At 37.6% G+C, this 22,511-nt stretch overlaps 1 protein-coding gene across 4 annotated transcripts in view; it reads left to right on the forward strand.

The window, feature by feature from the left end:
* NELL1 (neural EGFL like 1) overlaps positions 1 to 22,511 on the forward strand; it is a 292,042-nt gene that overhangs the window by 79,209 nt on the left and 190,322 nt on the right. For all 4 annotated transcript variants that reach the window (XM_055722936.1, XM_055722933.1, XM_055722935.1 and 1 more), the window contains exons 11-12: positions 1,886 to 1,985; positions 10,568 to 10,696. In XM_055722936.1, the coding sequence (XP_055578911.1) occupies positions 1,886 to 1,985; positions 10,568 to 10,696 (229 nt within the window). The remainder of the gene's footprint in view (positions 1 to 1,885; positions 1,986 to 10,567; positions 10,697 to 22,511) is intronic.

Raw genomic sequence — 22,511 nt, forward strand, 5'->3', positions numbered from 1 at the left:
AAACCTGATTCCTGTAGGTTTTTTTAATATTATTGTTCACGACAGCAACTGATACAACTTGCCAGTTAAGACAATTGAAAAGCAAGAAAAATTACTTGGCCCTGCTTAGCCTTAACACTGCAGTCTCGAAGGGCAGTGACTAGCGGTGATTGTAGAATGGTCCATTTTGCATTCCCTTGATCTGCTCGCTTCTCAACTGTAAGTCCTACTAGCTGCCCAGCACCTTGCGCATCATTTGCACCTTGTAGACTCAGCAGGCTTTTTTGCATTCGTGGCTGCGTAGGGCAGCTTGATGCTGTGGGAGATAATTCTGGCACCTGAAGTGACATAGCTGAATAAGTGTTGCCCGGCTGGTAAGGCTAACTACCATCAATTTTTTTACCTGTACTGGTTCTGGCACCTGAGCTAGCCTTTGGGCATGGTGTGGCACAGTGTTGTAGAGTTGAGAGCAAGCTTCTGGCTAGCAAAGGTGTCTCTGTAGACGGGTGTTTATTCACACAGGGTAGACGCATACGTACTTTCAATATCCTCTGTTAAAAGTCACGTATCTGATCCCTCAGATAATGAGAATGGTGCCTTTAATAACATATTTTGTCTTCTATTGGTATTAGTTTTCCTCTGTTTTTTAGCTCTAGATGTGTTTGGATCATATTTTTAAACTTTTCTCTGCAATCGTGATAGCTAGAAAATGTAATTTATTTCTTTGAAGAAAGCAGAAATTCTCATTCCATCTTTTCATTCCACCTTCTGAAGCATCACAAAAAATATTTTGGGATGAGTGGGGACTGGATTAATATTTAAAAGGTGTATTGGCAATATAGCACGTTGCCTGCTTTCTTAGTGGAGTTTCACAGCCCTTTGGAAAATGGGATTACTCAGGTGTGGACAGTCCTGTGGCATAGTTACTGTAGCTCTTACTGAGTAAAAATCCTGGTTGTTAATCTCTGCCCCACTTGCCAATTTGCAGTGCAGTGATGGCATAGCTGTAGAAGGGATGCTGAAGAAGTAAATTATGGTATTGGGAAGGCTGGATGGGGTAAGGAAAAAGAGGAGCCTGTTTTGGGGCAAGATGTTAATAAACAACTACCTGAAGAGCAGGACGCTGTTTGGTCTGGAGATGTTGATTGCTTGGATGAGAAAATGATGGAGTGTGATTTGGTGTAAAATCTCCCCTATGCCTATTACTTGAGAAAATTTCTACCAGCACCTAGACCTCCTATGTACAGTCTTATTCTGAATCTAGCAGAAATCAAAATCAGAGGAATATCTTGATGTAGCTTTACATTTTATACAGCAGTTTCTGTATGGATACTGAAAGATGGGATTTCTGCTTTGCCATACCTTTGAAGGACCTGATTTTTGGAAATTAGGTTATCAGGAATCCTAAAGAACAGACCCTTTTAATTGGACACATGGCACTTGAAAATGTTGGTCTTCTACTTGTTGTGTTTGTTAGAGTTGAACACTTATCAGTGAGTTATGTAGAATATGAAATAAGAGGAGTAAAATTAGGTCCTGCATAAAGCAGGAAGACTGTCTAACAAAAACTTGGAGTGAAATTCTGTAATTCCTTCAAGTACCCGGAAGGAAAACAAGTATACTTTGAGACAACATAAGCTCACAACTCTATAGTAGTTTTTCTAAATAAGTGCCTTTTTTTTTTTTTTTTTTCCCCTTCTTTTTTCTTTCAACTGTGGGCAGAGAAATGCCCAAGTAGATTACTTTAGGTTTGATATTATGGTGGAAAACATGAATTTAACTTGCTGCCTGCTAGTTTACTGGTGTTGTTAATAGAGATTACCAGTGTTATAGATTGAAGATTCTGTGACCCTTGCCATTGTACATGTTTTCATCAATGTCATTTTTAAAAAATGTTTATTTTCAGAATGGAGTTTTAGTGAAAGTAACAGAGACTTGTCCACCGTTAAATTGCTCAGAAAAAGATCATGTTCTTCCGGAGAACCAATGCTGCAGTGTCTGTAGAGGTAAGCCAGAGACTATGCATGCTTGGAAGGACTATAAGTTGCTGATTCAACAAGGGAATGCACTGGAAGGAACAATTTCTTTTTAATGAGATAGTAGGTACCTCTATAAACCTGAGTCTATAGTTAGCCTTCATGTAAAACAAGTCTGTGATATTCCATTGGTTAGAAGATTTACCAGGTACAAAGCTGTAATCGCTCTGAATTAGGGAGGGGGAGGGAGAAAAGGAAGACTGCGAGAAAGGGCCCAGTATCTCTTCAGAATTCCTGTTAGGAAGAAGTATTTGAAAAAGAGATATTTTATGTTGTTTAAACTTGTAACTGCACTGAACGTACAGGGTTTTGGAAATGGCTTTTTAAGCTCTCTATTTTAATATCAATCTGATGTATATTTTGAGGTTCAAGATCTGAGCACCCTCAGCACTCATTTATGAATTAAGCTGGACAAATACAGAATAAAAATGAAAAAATAACCTGATCCACAACCCCATTTTTCTTCTTTCCAGTGGGGTGTTGAGATGCAGGTTCTTCTTGCTTTGGTTCCCTTTCAGCCTTGGTGAATCCTGGTTGCTTGCTGGACCAGACTGACCAGCCAGAGCTAAAATTTTAGTTGAGGAAGTCCCCTTAAATGAGGACAAGGCAGGTATCACAAGGCTAGGGAACTCGAGCAAGTTTTCTTCTTAAAGCATGTTGTAATCAGTAAGCTGTTGGGTGAAAGGTGTTAGAATAGTCATTCCCTGTGCATGTCTGCATTGTACCTCTCTTCCACACCTCTCCCTTGGTGCTGCGTCTGGTCTCTCAGAGCAGGACTCGCATTTCCGCCTTCAGTGATGCATCTCTGAAATGTCAAGCCAGAGGTGTGCCAAATGAGCATGAGACATTTCCAGGCTTAGAGGATTACTTGGGCCTGCTGGACTATCGTCTTGCCTTTATGTACATTCTTCCAGTGTCATTGTAGATGCCAACAAAGGGGCTCTGAACCTCTCCCTTAGCCAGTAAATATTTAGTAAACATGCATAGTTAAATATTTACTAAGGCCTTGAACTTGCAAACAAACGCACGTGGCTGCAGGGGCCAGCAGGTTTAGGACTGCTTGCTGGAATGTAGTCTAAGAATATACACATTATTTTTTTTTTTTTTAGAACAGTTTCTAGAAACATCTGTAACTATTTAAGCAAACAGTATATGTCGCTTCTTTGTCCCTCAGAGGGTTCGATGTCTTAATGATACTTCTTAACAGATGTCCCAGTTTGATGTAGTGCAGTACTGAACAAACTATCTGCATTACTTAAAAGAATTAGAAATCTGAATGCTTTGAAGTTGATGAAAGATAAGTTCTGTAATTATTCAGTTCTATATTATTGTTAATGATAGGTACTCTTTTTAGATATTCATCCCCAAACTGGTTTTATTATTTATAAAATAGCATGAATATGTATACTTATCTGATGGTCTCTGGAAGCAAGGGAAAGAATTGTACTTCCACTTCCTATGAATTCTTATACATAGTGCTGTCGAATGGATCCATTAAACTTCCACTTCAGCTCTGCTTTAGCTGACTGCTAAAACAGCACCACTTCCTTTTGTATTTCAGCTTTGCTTTTTACAATTATTTTGAAAATCATGCTTAAAGGTAAGCTTCTGTCAACTTTACAAAGGCATAAATTGAAGTTAGCACTCCTAAGTTGCTTCTTATATCCTGAAGTAGATTATATGCTGCTTGACACTTTTGCTTCAGTTGCACGCAACCCAAAGTGGTAGTACTAATTTTATCATATGTAGAGTGGTAATGTTAAAAATGGATACTTATTAAAAATTCCATATTTGTTACGGGTTTTGTCATGCAGACAGGTGCCTTCGCCCTCTGATATGGCAAGCAGACCACAGTTTCTGGTCTCATCCTGTGCCAATGACTGGGAAAGGATAGAGTGCTTCTCTGTTTGGCAGTAACAACCTCTTTCAGGGACTATATTCAGTTTTATTGCCAAGCAAAAGTAGTAAGGAAGAAATATTTTAGTAAATACAGTCCCAAGTAAACAGAGTGTTTATGGGAAGCCACATGGATCATTTGCATATCATGCAAATTTCACATTATATGTACGATGATACAGGTAATTCTTTGCATTAGCCCTTAGCTAAGTCTTTAGTCAGTAAACATGATGATTTGTAAGCATTTACTAGCAATGTTAAATGAGAACAATAAATCTATGTAAAGTTTATTAGTGCATGCTAGTGGCTGGTAGGTTCTGGTTTTTTGTCAGTTTGTGTTTTCTTTAGTATCTAGTAGTGGAAACAGAAATCTGCTACTGAATTTCATGTTCTGTAGAATTAGAGAATGCCTTTGCTGAATTGGGCAAGGGCAGGAGGTTTGCAGCTCATGCTTTTCTAGCTGCAACAAAGGAATTTCCATTTAATGAAAGGATAAATATGGGGGATCAACAAAAGTCATAAAAGACAGAGAAATACGGAAACTTTGTGATGCTGTGGTATGAGACTGTACTCTCTTCGGGGATTTCTGTAATATCTACCACCACAATAATAGGTAAGTGCCTAAAATAAGATAAGGTATGCAAGGAAAAAAACCAGACTGTGGTGTTTGAGTCAGTGAAGGACCAAGTTGAATACTGTAAATGTGCACAGGTGCTGGGCTTCCTAGATAGTCGTTATTGTTTGTACATGATTAGAAAAGTAAAGACAGCAAATAACACCTTTTCTTCTTCGGGTTTGCTGCATGAGTCTATAGTAATAGCAAAGGCTAATATATTGCTAAAGGCCAATTTCTAGATTTCAGTGAAATGATTGTATGAGGTGTACAGCAGGACAGGTGTAGTGTGGAAGAACTCTGCTGTACAATGATGGCTTGTTTTTGTGATTTGGTGTATCTGGATCCAAAAATGCACCTTGTCAGATCTGTATGTGGGATCTGTCCTTGAATGTTACAGAGTGTATGCCTAGTTTTTCACTTCAGCTGTGCGCTTCTATTACAAATATCTGTTTAGACTATGTGGCTACTTTATACTTTTCTGCAAGGCAATGTGAAATTATTAAGTCCTCTTCTAGACTTGCAGAAATTTAGTTAATTTAAAAATTTTACAAAGAATCATTGTGTAATAAAATATATTTTTTACTACTTATTGGAGAATCACTCATTTTTCTTAGAGCATGCCTGCTACATTTTTTTATAGCCCAGGGACAAATCTAGTACAAAAAAATAGTGTCATAAAAGTGTTTTATTGTTCCCTTTAGCTGTTTTTCTCCCTGCCAAAGACAGTGTATAATTTTGAAAGAGATTTTTTTCTCTTTTGAATGAGTGATTCAAATAAAGTTTCATGAGAGAATTTTTATGTTATGTTCACAATTTTAGTATGTAAGAATAGCCTTAACAACCCAAGCAGCTTCAGTCACGCTCTCCTTAAAAGAGGCAGTGTGAAGAAATAATGAAGTGGTGAGAGCTCTTTGGTTTCTGGAGAAAGTAATTTTTATTTGCTGTCCTGCAGTATGGTTCAGCTGATGGGTTTAGATTGACTGCTGAATTATGCCCATGAAAGCACGTAGTTGCTAGTGCAAATTTTAAGAGGCGATGAGTTGTCCCCCAGATTTGCCTTGCATATTTATGTAGTAACTGCTACTAATTACTCACTTGAATTATAACAAAAGTAAAGATTTTGAGGTTGAAATTTTGTTGACCTTTTGAACGTTACTAACGCTATTAATGGAAGCATTGTCAGCATTCCTTTTAGAAGCCTCTGAAATGTGAAACAGTGAAATGTGGATTGCTGAAGGGTAGCTTCTTGAAGAGCAGAATAACAGGGGTTTTGCAGTTCTTGAAGTGAACAGCTAGGGAATTGTAAGTAGTACAAGAAAGCATTAGATATAAGGAAACACTCAGAAAAAGGAGAGGCATGTTAGTGTGGCCCATAGAAAAAAAGAAAAGTAGGAAGAAATATGGATATAAGACATGGATTCCAGCTGTAGTCTTGAATGAGTTCTTGCATTCCTCAATAATTAAGCCAAATAACCAAAGATGTACTTAAACTGGATGACAGCACAGAACAGCCATGCTGCTCTGGAAAAACAGATTCTGGGAACTGGAACCTGATGATGTTGGTAAGCTTGTAAAAATAGGAATAATGTTCAGGTGTCTCAAAACACAATAAATGTTTAGCTCAGCCAGTTACACAGTTCCCGATGCTGCAGAAGTGATAGTTTTATGTATGCTAGCATGAAATCTGATCTTTTTCATAATTGTCTTAGTACATATATTAATGGTCATTCTAGAGTCAGAAGAAAGAAGGAGAAAAATACAAGTATCTTTTTAAGAAAAATTGGAGCAACGTTTCAGCAGCCTTGATAAAGGAAGAGAGTAGTGTTACCAGAAATGTTTGGGGAAGGAACAGAGGTCATCAGGCCCATCAAAAATCTGAACACACTCCTCAGTATTGAATTCCCCTATTGGTAGTATCTAATTGTATCTTGAATGTCTTGAACGACTTAGAAGGGTTGTTGTGCACACTTATGACTCTGTGTGTGTAAAATGGTTTCTGACATCTGTTCTGAATGTGTTTATCTGTAATTTTAATTCATGCTCACTTGCCTTTTCATCTGTGTTGGCCTGAAATTAGTTTAGATAATCAGAAGTATTTAAGATTTTGTGGGCTTCTGTCAAATCCTCTCCAATTGCCTGCTTGCTCAGATGTGGTGATTCTATTTTAAGCCATTTCTCATATTTAGAGAGGCATTGACTCTTTCAGATAAGACATGGCTGAATATTCTGAAGTCTTAGTAATTCAGTTACTTTGACCTGGGCAGTCAGAATGCATGCCCTCTGCTAGCTGCCACCCATGGTTGACATTCAGGGATCCCGTGGCGGTATCAATGGGTGGTCTTGCCATCTGTGTAGGTATTTTAAAGGAACCCTATAATCCATTTCACACCAAAGAATTAATAAAAATCAGGCATTTGCATTCTTCTCCATTGTGCTTGCTTGGAGATAAGTAATTGCTTCCATAAATAGATTTGACATGATTAGATTGATGTTTAAGTCAGTGCTTAGGTCCCTTCTAGTTTATAGTCAGGAGTATAAGCACGGTCATAGCAGTCAGTGGCCCTGTGTACCTTCCTGACTGTTCTGCTGGTGAGAAAGGATTGAAGTATTTAGCTAAATTAGAAATTGAATTAGGATTGTTAAAGGTGAGAAGAACACAGCTAGCTTATTTCTTCACATTACAGTCCAAATATGAGGTGGGCTTTATTTGCCAGAAAAACAGAAAAAGCACTCAGGTCCAGTAGGAAGTAAAATAAAGTAGATAGCATTTTATTCCTTTCTCGTCTCAAAACCCCAGCCTGGAAGAAAGTAGACCAAGGTCTAAGAAATGCAAGAACCACGCTTCCTTGGTATGTTCCTCTTGGCTCTTTTGAAGTGCTAAATGTACATCTTCACTGCAAAAGAGAAGTACTTGGAAAAACCTCTGATCCCGTCAGTGGTATGCTTACTCTGACAGAGGCACAGTGAACCCGTACTCTTCTATACAATCAAGTACATTTTCTTTTCTGCTGTTTAACCTTTGAGGTACATTTGTTTTGTAAAAGTTTGGTAACATACGGTGTTCTAGCACTGTGCATGCTCTTAACAGGCATGGCTTCCACTTTCCACTTAGAGATGCATTGAACAAGTTTTCTGAAATGCTATGGGAAAATGAAGTTGAGTCACTTTTAGTCAGTATTTTAAAAAAGAGGAAACAGCATTTCACAGGTCTTTTAATAAATGCCAGGGCAATCTAGAGATGTAGTAGGTGTTCTATCATTGTGCATTCTTACAGAGAGAAGAAAAGTTCTTTAGAGCCTCTAATTACACAAGTTACAGAATTGGAGCATTACTTATGTTCTTCTATGCTCTTTAAACAGCCTTCAATCTTGAAAACATAAGAAAGAGTCTAATTCTGAATGGAGACAGTTCATATTAGAGTTGAAAACGGGGGAACAAAAGCAATACTTCTTTTTCCAGAGAAGTTTATAATGGATAGTTAGGATAGTCATACTGATGAATTTCAGAGGTGCCAGATAAACAGTGAAGGGTTCGTAGAGCCATGATGTGATGCTGAAAACTAATCAGTGTCATGTTCTTGGGAGAAAGTGCTGTTAGAGAAGAGTGGTTGATCTGGGATGTGGGACTTGTGTTGGAACTTAAGCCTAAGAAGCCATACCTTTGGCTAGTTGTAAGCCTTAAATTTGCCATGAACTGATTACAAGGTAAAATGTTGACTCACTGGGATAAAAAGAACCTAGAAATAAGGGGTTTTTTTGGTGCAGAAAGTTGTATAGGACTATTGTAACTAAAACACGCTGAGAAAGATGAAATATCTTTTACAGGTTTGGATATAAATATAAATAAATAAATATACATAAATTATACTAGGACAGTAGTAGCAATCCACAGTAAATTAAAATGTGGTATTTTTATAGTGCCTAGCTTAACACACTGATATGTTACATTGGTTCTGACTAGTAGTATCTACCAATAATAATCAAATGTAAAACTACTACTGTGTATGGGTTCAGAGGAGAATTATTATTCTAAAGAAGCAGGAAATAGTCTAGGATGTCATAGTCTTAAGGGAAGCAGTGACAAAGAAAATGTTATAAAGCATGTTCTCTCTTGGATATTATCTGGAATGCCAACAGAATAGTAATCCTGCTTGGGGAGTATAAATTAGATGCTGAATGGATAAGTTTGGGGAGATGGGTTCCAGTGTTCGATTTCAATTAAAATTATAAAGGCAAAAATGAGAAGTCAAGTACTGTGATTGCATAAATGGCTACAGGCAGTGTAACTGTGCCCTTTTTTGCCAGTATAAAACGTACTCAGGCTTGACAGGGCTGTATCTGGAATACTTGAATGGTTTTTACCAGACTGTGAAATGAATGAAGACTAGAAAGGGTATCTGCAGTATTCATTAACGGAATTAGTTCTTTTTCGCAAGTTGGATTACAATGAAAGAACGAACTAACTGAGCACAAGGAAGATACCTTGGTTGTTAATAACATTAAACAGAAGTTTTAGTGTGAGTTGGATGTTGGCACTGAGGAAGAGTCCTCCTTGCTAACAAGTGTTATTTTTTTAAAAATACTGACCTGGCAACCTAAAGTTAGATGATCAGACTCATGAAAGTTGGAGTGCACTGAAATGACAAAACTTGCGTTTTAAATTAGTAATGACTGAAGCGTGTGTTAAAAAACAAATTAAAAAACCATCAATGAGCAACAGCTTCAGTATAGCCCTGTGAAAATTTGCTTACTGTAGATGAAAACTATATTTAGTGTAAGCTAAAATCTTCTGAAATTCTTTAAAGAATATCAAAGCAAGGGATATGACCAAAGGTCTGAATCTGGCATTTAGATCTTAGAAGTCCAGGTCATCTTTTTTTTTAAAGCTGTCTTTAGGGGATGTTAGGAAAGTTTAGGAGCAATGAACCAGAACTTCTAGTTTGCTCCTTTATGACCAGGCAGAATTGGCAAAACTGTTCTTGTATTCCAGCTTGCGCTTACATGAATACAAGTAGCTGATGGTATGTCTGGGTTTCTGGTTGCCCTCCTTCCAGGAGAGAAAAATCCAGAAAAAGTAGGATTTATCAAACATATAATGTATCTCGGGCAAATAGAAATTGTCTCTTGGGTATTAATAAAGAAAAATCCATCAATAATAAACTAATGGGGAGAAAAAAAAATATTCTGTTGTCACATTCTGTAAGGTATTTAGTTATCTCTTACGGTACTTCCAGTGGAGTACCTTTAAATAGATAAAGTTGCTTTCACGTTAGACTTGAGCAGAAAGAGATTTTGACACATCTTTGAGAAATACTGAAAATCGGGAAGAAAGAACTTCAGCCAGTTATGCCTTTATAGAAGGAAGTGCGAAAGTTCATCATGTTCTTAGAAATGACTTTGTATGGGATAAAAGAAACTGTTCACATAGGAACTACTGAGAATTTGTGTTAAGAAAAAAGGAGAGATTAATAAAAATTCTCCCCTACAAAACATGATGCATGGATTAATTGTAAACTTTAGAAACAATCCAGCTAGTTTTTGATGACAGAATTACAGGGCAGTATGTATGAGGTTGTTTTGATTACCAGTGCAGTTTTGTGTTCTAATGCAACGTCTCATTTTTACTCTTCTAAAAGCATGCATGATTATGCATAATAAGAGACTTGTGAAGGATTTTTTTCTGTATTACACTGTATTATCCTTTTGATGTAAGTTAGTATTACAGTTCTTGGCAATCGGAGATAAGGTGCCACTTTATCCTACATAGGTTCAGTAGAAGACTAATGTATTGTCATTGCTTCCTCCTTTGAAGTTGTCTTTTCTCCTGACTAAAACTAGTCATGCAAATACATTTTTGAACAAAATGGTTTTACTGAGAATGAATTCATGGGGGAATCCAAAAAGCCTGCATGCACTGGATAGGTTTATAGAATGTAGCCTGCCAGAGTTTTTTGTAATGATAAAGTGAATGCAAATATTAAACCTGTAAAACTGGGGAAAAAAAAGCTTTAATACCAGCTTGCATGTTCCTTGTGTTTCAGGCCATAACTTCTGTGCGGAGGGACACAGATGTGGTGAAAATTCAGAGTGCAAAAATCGGAACACAAAAGCTACTTGTGAATGCAAGAATGGTTATCTCTCTATCCAAGGGGACTCCGCGTATTGTGAAGGTAAACAAAATATTCAAGTACCGGTCCCCTTAACAGCGTATTCAGCAACATAGTGTTAAATAAATGGTTGATGAATGAATTACATTGCAAAGTTCAGTTTCATGATGGTGTGTATCACTAGGACCCTTTTTGTGTTCATAAATATGGACTGAAGATTAGAAGTGGTGCTGGACCATTTAGATTACCTACCTATGGGCACGCCTCATGCAGTTATGCCTTGGCACCCCATGGTCAGGCTGTCGTTCCAATTTCGAAAACAGAGGTTTTCAGACAACAGCACCTACCTTATAAAATGTTTTTTAGAGAACAACATCTTTATATGATGCATTAATTTAGGAAGTGGGAATTCTGCTGGCATTTGTGAGAAAGGTAAGTGTGAAAGTGTACTGGGGCTTGAATATAGAAATGATGATCCGCAGTCCTTCCCAAAGTACTTCTGTGGGATGGGTACTTTACTGAAATGGTTTTCCTATGACACAGAAGAGACCCATTTCTGAGAAGACTGTAGCTAAGGTACTTCTGTTGATGTATTATTCCTTCACAGGAATGAATGCAATGGGGCATTATTTTCTTTTTTTTTTTTTGTTTCTCAGTGTTTTCTAGAGCTGGCCGTTATTCATAGCTATGATGTACTTATTAAAAACTAAATTGATGAATCAACATATAGCACATTCCTTCCTGCCTTTGCATTGTGAGTTATTTTTAATGCCCTTATATGTCAGGCTGCAATATTTAATCTTGGCCATCGTAGGAGGTTTTTCAACTACTTTGTAAGAAAATACTTCCCTAGATTCTTTTTCCCATCGTACTGGTGATGGAAGGGAGATGGCATTTTGGACAAGCTGTTAAAATATACTGTAAGCATTGAAAGACAGGATGAAAGAATAAGAGAGACATGCATGGACTGGGCTTAAATGATCCCGCTTTCATAAAAAGACTTTTTAGTGTATATAAGTGAGCAGGACTGCTTTAAATATCACTTTATGAAGCTGTTCAGTAAATTGCAACTATAAATCTTATGGTATTTAGTCAGTTCTCTACAAAGAAGAATTTGAACAGTCCTCTACATGCGTTCTCAGGGACTGGGAAAACACTTGACACATTTGTTTTTAAAGGTAGGCAGCAGATAACCTGTATATAGAGAAACTTTTTTTTTGAACAAAAAACTGTGAGAAGAGCTGCTCTATATGTACTTCAAGAACTTTTCAGAAATCAGAAGGCAGTAACAAGGCTCTTTATCAGCTATGATACAGAATCCTCTATATGTTCTTTTTTACTGTTTTAAATAAAACCAGTGCTTAGTGTTTTTATTTACCTAGTAGCAGACTGTCCCTTTTTTCCTCTATGGAAAAAAAATTCAAACATCTTGACTCAAATAATACTGGAGATGTTGGTAGTGCATTAGTGGTAGTGGTGGGGAAAAAAAAAGCTTTTTGAAGAAATTAGTGGGAACTACAACATACCTGACCCTATGTTGCATTAAATTTAGGAAGGGCAAATTGAATCTCAGACTTCTGGGCATGTGGATGAAACATGAGGCAACAGAACAACCACAGGTGCTGTTGCTGCTTGAGACCATGAGATAGATGAGAGAGGTGTTCTCTGCATGTTGCAAAATTATAAATTTGCTAGATGGAGAGTAGTGCTTATGAGATAGAGAAGGGAAGTTGTTTTAGCAAGGGGAATTACAGACACGTAATGACAAATTGATTAGCCAAGAGGTGACTCCTTTCAGCCCTATGCAGAGTTTCCTTTCACTCCACAGAACAGCTTTCTGCAAAATTTATTTCAATGCCTCTCTAACCTAGTTTCTCTCACCTATGCATTTAATCTGCTAAACAGAATCATTTCATAGTTGGGTGTATAATGTTTTCAAATGCATGGTGAAGCTGTGATTTAAATAAAGGAAATCAAAGCCAGGTATCTGAAGGTAAACTTTGGCAGGGTGTTGTTATAGTAAAGGAGTGGATTTTTTTGTGGAGTTCTGGATTTCTGTGTGTACTGTCCAAGAAGTAAATAGGAAAAGCACCTAAACAAGAGCTATTAAACATACAAAATACCTGTAGAAGCAAGGAAAATATTCTCAGCTGTAGTTCTGAATTTGTCTTCATCATTCTTGAGCGCTGAAACTTAAAAGACGTGTAAGATTACTGTTTCCTTTGAACTGGCGAGGTTAAACTATTTCATACTTGTGACATGCGCTGCTAAATGACACAAGCAGATCATTAACTGGAGCTTTCTGGATTTCTTCTCTCTTCCAATTTATCTGAAATACTTGTGCATGTGAATTCTTATGTATGGCGTTATATAACCTTACCTGTGTTTTTACTGTTGTTTCTGCTTGCTCTTATTCACACAGTTTTATCCTGCTGGACCTTATGGCATCATTTTGATCTTGTGAGATCTCTGAAAAATTGTGTTAGTCTGCTTTGCTTTTTGACAAGTATTTGTGTCTTTTTGTTTAACATCCTGTATTCACATCTGCAGTATGGTGGAAAAAAATCAAAAAGATTCTAACTTCTGTCAGAGAATTGTCATCAGCAAATTTGTAAAATAAAAACATGAGAGGCTTTTACTATGCTTTTGCAGTAACTCCTTTTCAAGTAGTTAGCAGCTACTCATGTCAAAATATAAGTGTAGGATAACCACTCACTATATGCATTCCATTTTTGAGATAACATAGATATGTTTAGGGAAGACAGTTTCTGAAAACAAACAGGTAAATGAAGCTTGTAATGAATGAAGTATGTAAGTGGAGATTATCTGTGTTCTGTAAAAGCAATGTATTTTGCTTGAAACCAGAAAAGTTTTGGGGTTTTTTTTGTTGTTTTTTTGACACTTGCCTACTTGTCTTGCATATATGAGACATAATTAGAGCATTCTTATTTGCAAAGAGACTTACAGGTATTTTTCTGTTAATCATGTTGACCGAGGTTTTAACTGCTCTTGGGGTTACGTAGGCACAAGTGTTGAACCAGTATGCGTTTATCTCTGTCACATATCCATGGATAAATTCTGGGAACTGCACAAGTAGCTAGCAAGCCCAATGTCTGCAGGATGCAAGCATTCAAGGTGTAGCCGCATGTATGCAGTTGCAGCTATGACTTTTTACCACATGACATAGGAGCATCCATGTTGAGAGCTGAAAGCTGCGTGCATGAGATTTAGTTACACATGGCGTAGGAGTTCAGTGGCAAAACCAGGACAAAAATGGGGAATTCATTTAAGTGTGTCTCATGCTGATTCTTCCAGCCATGTTATGGGTCACGTACGGCAGACCTGCAAATACTTGTGTTTTTTTAAAGCCAGAAATCTCCGCAGTTTGTGACTACTTAACAAATAGTAATAGGACCAGTCTGCATAATGCAAACTAAGGGACAGGGAACTTGTCAGCAAATGGGGTCTGAAGCTCAGAGAGAAAGTAAGAAAAATAAAGCTGGATCAGCTGAAAGTCAGGCTTGTTGCTAGCATGATTATCCTCACTTTCTAGATGCTAACGAGCAGAGTCATCTCTTCTGAAAAGGTGGATATTCAGCTATCCACCAAAGACAGCAAAAGCAGAATCATTTTTTCCTGCCACATCTCACTTCTTCATTCTTTATTACCTTTTTAGCTTGAAATATTAACAGCCCTTTTTGCCCACAAAGTTGTTGTGTTGGTGCAAAAGTGATTAAATACCTAATTGCTGTTGAGCTCTGATTAATTGTGAGAGCTGTTTAAATCTGAATGTTTAAATCTGAAGTGGAATGAACTCTTTCAGTTAGGATGAACGTATGCCTCTTCTCACTGATAAGAGTGCACGAAACAAGAAAATTAGTATTAACCTTCTGTCCTTCATGCGCAGCTACTGATGCCCCCAAGAAGCATCTAGTAAAAGTGATACAGTAGCATATGACAAGATGTCCTGTGACGTTACACATCATGTGCTTATCCACTGTCACCAAAGAATGTTCCTCTCATAAGGGGTATAGTATAAGAAAGGATCCATTGATTAAAGTGAACCTACAAGATCAATATTCTCATTGTATGATTGAATTGTAGGGTGTATTTTCCCTATATTCTGTTTAATATTTTTATCCATGGTCTGGGTCAGGGGAGCGAGATGGCGTAAACATGAATGAAAGCCTTGGGAGAAAACTGAGTGGTTTGCCCCTGAGCATGGACCCAAGCATGCAGCATGGACAGACCAGGCAGACTTCGCCTGACGTGCCATACCATCGTGCAGTGGTCGTCCGTAGCTTCTGCTCCCTGGCTAGCCGTCTAGTCTCGCTTCTGCAACAGCCTGCTACTGCACATGGCTCCAGGAGAGCTGCAGGCAGGTGGTGTGGTTAGGGTTAGAGAAATTCTGCAGGACAGGCTGGGAGCTCTGCTTTTGGGCCGAGACCTCTGAGGGCAGACAAGAAAAAGCTTTGTCTCTCACATACTTGACAATGAGGTTCGAAGGCTAGTATTTTTCTTCCTCCTCTTTTCTTTCTTTCTTTTGTGTGTGTGTGTGGTCTGTTTCATGCATTTTGATTTACAGCTCTGCAAGTTAGTCGTCTCAGTATTTGAGCTTGTATACCAAGAGATCCCATTCCTTCTTATCTTAGGTTTGTGGAAAAACAGATGTACCATTTTCCAACTCAGGAGTCTTGAGCTTAGGTACATAAGGCTATTCTCAGCCTGAGAGGGGTTAAGCTTGGAACGTCAGGATTCAGCTGCTAGTTAATTTAAAAATAAATTCATGTTTAATTTCCTTGTACTTTGTAAGTATATTCCAGACACATAGGAGTGGTCTTTACTGCTTTCTGTTTCTTTACCTTTGAACTTTATGATGTCAGATATAGTCAGGAAATTCTTTACAGAAAGATAGATATGTAGATATGTTGGGAAAAAAACCCTGTTCTGAAGATACGTTAATGTAGGTTTGGTCAGAAAATGTTTGTTTTCTGAAAGTCATATAGAAAAATATAATGGCAAAATGTAGAGGAAGAAGGTGTTTTTTTTCCCGTTGCCACAGAAATCAGGAAAAAAATCATCCTTTTAAGATTATTGATATAGTTCCAAGTGCAAAGACCTCACTGTCAGCATGCTTTAATGAAAAACAAAAATAAGAGTTTACTTCTATTGCAGAATACAGAGGAACAAGAAAAATCTTTCATCATACAATATGGCTTCTGTTATAGTTCTGAAGATGAGAGAGCTTCATAAAGCTTACCTCTAATGTTTAATCCTTAGGCACATCACATCCTTTATGTAAATAGCTGTTTAGTGCGCAGAACTCTTTACAAGCAGTTTAAACTGAAAAACAATAGACCCAGACCTGCATACGGCCTTCAGAGTAAAAGTCTGCTGGCAATCCACTGAGTTTCCAGAGCCTATGTTTTTCTTGCTGTGTAAGTTGAGTTTTGTTGAGTTTTCCCCTCCTCCTCTGTAGCAATTTTATTGCAGCTGTTTTAATTGCGCTGCATTGTGGCTTGGGAGGTGACATTAATATTGTGTGGTATCATAGAAACCTTCTGTGTGGCGGTGATGTATGGCTGTGATTTTGGATGGTGTCCGTTCACCTGACTTCTGGTTCATCTTTTAATGGTAATCCTTCTGTTGTTGTACTCTCAAAAAACCTGCCTTACAAGATGTTCGTATTTCCTGCAGTTGTTACTCACTGTATGTGAAAGGTGTTGCGTTGTTGTACGTATATGCATAAGTACATGCTGCATACTTGCTGAATTACCGCAAGTTAAGCAAGTGGGACAAATGATGGCAAATGACTACGTTTTTTGCAAATGCACTGAATTTTTCTCTGTGCTGAAACCATAGCAAAGAGGAAGGCAGGAGAAAAATCTAAAAACGTTACAGTTAAGATCATAATGTCTGCTGCAAAGACAACGTCTATGGCAGTGTTTCAGTTGTAACCAAGTCCCCACGTAAAGACTTAAAAAAACCCCAAACCAAACAAACACCGCAACAAAACAAGAACATCACCATCGCCCCCCCGCCCCCAGCTAAAAAACCCAACCCAGCCACCCCACACATCCCCACGCCTTTTTATAAACATGTGACTTGATGCCAGGTTGTTTTTTTTTTTAAAGCTTACAGTTTCTTTGAAAGACACTTGTTAACCTAATATAAAAACTTCATTGACCTGACAGTGTCAATTTTAAACTTCCACTGATGTGGGTAATCCTATTAATCAGTGAAAGTCCCTTCTCTTGGTGATACAATGCATGTAATACATTTGTCCTGCCTGCTGTTTTCATAAAGGCTTTTTATTTTAGACAATAATCTTAACCATTGCATGAACTCAAATTTGTCTTTTATAACATGATCAGAAGTCAGGCACTTGTTAGTCTCCTGCCTTTGCGTGTTTATGGACTTACTTTAAATGAGACTGCAGTTTCATCGTGCTGTGAGCGGTTACTGGAGGACACTGAATTAAAAACAAAATAGACCCTCCCCCCTGCAAAGTAAATGCATATGTTCAAAGGCAGAGGTGATATACTGGCTAGTGGAGAAAAAGTTTTCAAATAAATGGTTAAAATTTTTATACTAAGAAGATTCAAGAACTTGTCAGAAAATTGTTTGTGCCTTATATGGCTCTAGGTATTTGTGTTATCAAAACTGCTTTTATATTTACAAGTGAATTAGTTTAAATTCATATTCCAACTACCAAACCCCAAAAAGTGAAATTATTTGCCATCCCCTGGAGTAACTTTGGTTCTTTTGGTGTAATGTCATGCTGAGATTTATATGAAAATAAATTCTAATTTCTAATAAGGTAACCATATGTTTTGGAGTTATTGTAATAAAGTGTCATAAATAATTATGGCTCCAAAGAAATTGAGCCTTGCAACTGTCAGTTCTTATGTGAGTAACTTGCATTTGAATAGATTGCAATCATTGCTGTTAAAGGAAAGAAACCTCCTTGCCCCTTCAGCGTGGCAACGAAAATCCTGCGCGAGGCTCTTGGGATTTTTGTTTACACGGAGGGACTGGGGATGCTGTCTCCCTTTCAACAAATGCTCTTACATGTTAGGGTTGCCTTCTTCTGAATTGTATTGGACATAATTTGATATCTCTTATATAAAGCTTTTTTTTTTTAACCTTTTTTTATTTGCCAAGAATAGGCTGATCATTTCTAATACAGGGTGAAACAGTACTGGTCTAGTTCACTGTCTGTTTTTAAGCACTTCACTGTCTCTCCAGTCCATATTTGCATTCAGCCTCCAGGATCCCTTTGTGCCCACATCCCAGATTTGGGGGCAAGGATGCATTCGTGTATTTTTTACTTTGGGGGTGTGTGTGTGTAGGAGCAGAGATGGAATGAACTACTTCTCTTTAGGACAATCTCTCTAGGAGGCAGCCTAGTCTGAGTGCCTCACACAGCCTTCACTTCTAACTACTACTTTTTTAAAAATAGAACTTTATTTCATTTTTAGGTAGGTTAAAGAAAACCTCAATGACATATTGTTGGATATGATACAGTGATGTAGCAAATCTGACTTCAAAGATCACCAGTAGGAACTAAAAAAAAAAAAGATTGTATGTTCCTGATGGATCAGTGTCATTATCTTTACGTGGGCTTATAGCAAATTGTTCCCATTGCATGTTCCAGCACTGAAAGAGGGAGAAATCCATGCAATAAATGGTGACATGATGTGCATGTACTAACCCTTTGAGCAGAAACAGCTCTTGCTGCTCTTTACCCATTAAGCCCTTGTATTGATCCTGATATTGCCAAGGTTCTTTCTTCAAACTATGACAGAGTGTAGCTCTTGTCACATTTCTGCTGACATCAGTGAAAAAGAGAAAACTCTGGAAGAGTTTTTAGTGGGTCTGTGGCGGTTTAGGCCAGGTAAGTGTTTCCATCAAACATTTTGGCAGCAAAGCAGAGAAGAAAATCTGGAGTTGTTCTTGCGGTGGTGATTGGAAGTTTGCTTGTGGTTGAGCTAGACTGTAAAATGCTGAGAAATATTTGTGTATAATGAAGTTTTGCTTGGACTTGAATGGAAGCCACTTAACAGTACTTTTACCGAAGTTGCTAAAAATTGCGTAGCTCTTAAAACTAGAGGTTGAGGTGTTGAGGCTGTGCCTTTTGTAAAATCTGGAGCATTAGTGGAATCATTTAAAAAATTATGGGATTGTGTGTGTATGCATCTGTGACATATGTCTGTGTGTGTGCATATATGCAAAACAGCGTCTTCTTATAGCAGCACAAAAGCCTTTAGCTACCCAGGATCTGACAGAATAGCAACTTTCTCACAGGCCTGTGGAGTTCAAAAGGGGGTTGGAATAGAAAACCTCCAGAGGGAACTTCTAACCTAAATTTATTTTGTGATTCTATTATCCTTTATCCTGTACCATGTTTTGTATGGAGAGCACTGGAGGGACACGAGATGCTGTCAGCTCTCTATGGTTACCTTTTGCAGCCCTTGGGAATGCAGAGGGCAACTATTTTGCGTAGTTGAAAGTCCTGAAATGATAAAAAGGATAATCTCTTTTAAATGCTGGCACTTGTAAACATTTTTTCAGCTACTTGAAAGAACCTTGATATGCAGTTTTGCAGCTCAAGCTGTCTCTTCATTGCTCTTAAGGAATGGCTTTGTGGGGCATGGAGTCGCTTGTCCATATGGAAGTTCTCACAGCCAATATGTAGATGACCTGTTGGATTGGGCTTGGCTGTGAGCCTCTGAAAATGTATGTTCTAAGTGATGTCATCTAGCTGCTTCAAGGTCTGTGCTGGCAATATGCTAGTAGAACAACAGATCTGATTTGAGCCTGTCTAAATGTAACTATAAGTTGTCATGGGTGGGTCAGAAGAGGGAAGAATGTGCACTGGTCCTACAGCAAGATCTGTTACTGGTCCTACAGCAAGATCTGTTACAAACTGAAATGAATACCTCCCCCCCCCATCAATTTTGAAAACACAGGAAAAAACTTGATTTGCTAGAGGACCTGTGTGATGGACTTCGAGGACTCTGATCTCGGCCTAAAAGTGTTGTGTCTTCAGGTAACAGACGCAGTGAAGTATATGTAGAAAATAATTTTGTTCAGATTTCTATATAGATGTTAGGGCTGTTGGGGAAAAATAGCATTAAACTCCTTAGGAACTGTTCTCATTGCTGTGATGTGTCAAAGAAAATTTCTTTCAATAACACCTTCAAGAAGTTCCAGCTGATTTGGTACAAGTGGGTCCGAGGCTCTGGTGCTTCTTGAACAGATGCTGAGCTGTAAGAGGATAGGGACACTGCGGACACAGCAGCACTTCACCTGGCCATGAAGCCACAGCACCCCATCTTGGGAGAAGGTAGCAGAGATGAATGTTGCTGCAAAGGTGAAAGTGAAGTGTTAGGACTCTGGGAAGCCAGGAAACTTACAGTGCCCGGGGTCTCTAATATAGGTCACAAATACAGCAGCTTTGCTGCATGCAGGGAACTTCTAGCACATGTTTTGTGTTGACCGCAAAATGATTTATGATTAAAATTAAAGGCTTTTCTCTACCTAAAGTTAGTTGTGAAAGAAAAACAAGAAAAAGGGCAACAAAGCAACCAACCACCTCCTCCTTCCTACAACTGTTATTTTATTTTTTTTTAAGCTACTGAATGAAATGAAGTTTTTTATCCTTCAGTCAAAAAAACCCACAACTGAATGGAAAAATCATCAGGTTTCTCATAAAAATATTTATTTTTTTATTATTTTTAATGGAAAATGTGTTTTGCCCTGGGTAATAGCATAACTGGGGGCTGTTCCAGTAAATATTATCTATTGCCTTTTTCCTTCTGTGAATATATTTTGTTTCCAGTAGATGGAAAACCAAAATTAGTTATAGAAGTACAGGTGTCTCTCTAAGTCCATGACAAATATAAGTTTATACTGTATACACATTTTTTTCCCTGCAAGATTTATTAACCGACTCACTGATATGGTTCTGGGTGTTCAAAGCTAATGTGCATACGAAAAACAAACCACAAAGGTTAAGAAATAATTGGAAAAGATGTTATTGCTGACCTAGGGCTTTGCTATATGGTTAACTCTCTGCTTTCTTTTTAGGATATCGGCATGCGTATTTTGCATCCTTTTCTGACATTTTTCCTAATGGCTTTTGTTCAGATTAATTTGGAATCAAATTGTACACTAACTGTGCAGGGTGTGTCTATATTAAGTGCAATCTGTTCTGAATTTATTAAGTCATTGAGCTTTTGACATTATCCAGACGCAGTAGGGTTATGCTGGTGTATAGCAATTTTAGTGTATCTGTTTCTGCTCACAACTGAAATAGAGACATACTTGTTTTATATATTTATATGAGGTTTTATGTTCAAATAATGAATCAATTTCCTGTTTTTTCAGTGCTATGGAAATACTTTTATAAATTTAATTAAGAAAAAAAGAGAAAGATAGTAATTTCTTATTGTATTGCATGAAGAGCTCTATTTGAAACTAAAAAGGAGACTGCTTTTTCCAATCGCACTATCCTAGTAAGAAAAGGAAGCTTTACCTGGGCCTTAATGGATGTAGGGCCTGTCCGTTTCCCGGTGTATATATATGTGCAGGTTTCTCTGTTTTGGTTGTTTGTCTGGAAACTGGGATGATAGTGTTAACAAAATCCTTGGTTGTCTTGCTGGGGTATTGTGACGTTTACTGAATGAAGGTAATTGATAGGGGACAGCACAATAATACCACAAAATAGACTGAAGAAAGTGTAGTAAAGTAAGCAAACTACTTATATAGTAAGAAATGTTTTTTTGTTTTGGTGTTGTTTTTTTTTAATTTTTAGTTACTGAATTCATTGACAGCTGAGGAAAGGCTTTCTATAAAATTTCGATGTACGTATTTAGTTTTTAGAAAGAGAATTCCTCTTTGTCAGATTTTTGACGGACAAACCTATTTAATGCAGGTAGGTAGCTGCCTCTGAAAAAACTTTCAAAAAGTGCGTTTTTCTAAGACATCTGTGTCTATTTAATAACACGCTTCTTTGTACCTGAGTCTTTCTGGAGGCTGAGGAAAAGAGTTAAAAAATGTTTGACAGAGACTTTGATTGAAGTAATGGAAATTATTACAAAATTATGTAGAGCATCTACAAAGATAATTCTTGTATTGATGTTAGTTTCCTATTGATTTGCTGACTCTTTTAGTATTCAATTTTTTTTTTTCCAAAAAGATACACAAACAGGAAAAATGGTAGGGTATCTAATTTCAAAATACCCTTTGGGTGGTTATAGCGATTTTTTTCACTGTCTGTTTTTAGCACTTTCTTGTAATTTCGTCCTTTCATTTCTAGTTTAGACATTTCAGTTTTGCTTCTCATGATTGTTTCCGATTAATTGCATTTTATAAACCAAAATTTTTTATTGGTTCTGTTGAAGTTGTTGCTGTGTTACATCTTCTCCTGAACTCCCTCACTGAAGCTGTATACATCTCATACCAGTTGTGCCTGTAAGGATCACTGTGTTTCAATAGTGGAAAATTATTTTCTCTCTACTTACAGGCTTAAGAAAGTGCTTGAAAATGATTAGGATGGAATTGGCAATGCAAACTCCTTTTTACCCCTTGTATTCCTTAGGATTGTTTACCTCTCGTACTAATTTTCATTATTTTGTTTCCCTAATTCTTATGACTCATATTTTCCCCTCAAGCTTTCACCAGAGAATGCATCTGTACATACTGGTAGCTATTAGTGCTGAGATAATTATATGAATACACAGTAACATCTTCAGACATGAATGTTAGCGTTAGTTCAGAGACATGCTGTGTTTTGCAAAAGGAGAGAAGATCTACTTTGCAAAGAGCTTGCACTGAAAAATTACTGGTTGCCACAGGGCTGGCTCTAGGCTTA

This window comes from Falco cherrug, chromosome 10, assembly GCF_023634085.1.
Source record: "Falco cherrug isolate bFalChe1 chromosome 10, bFalChe1.pri, whole genome shotgun sequence".
In the NCBI taxonomy this organism is placed as follows: Eukaryota; Metazoa; Chordata; class Aves; order Falconiformes; family Falconidae; genus Falco; species Falco cherrug.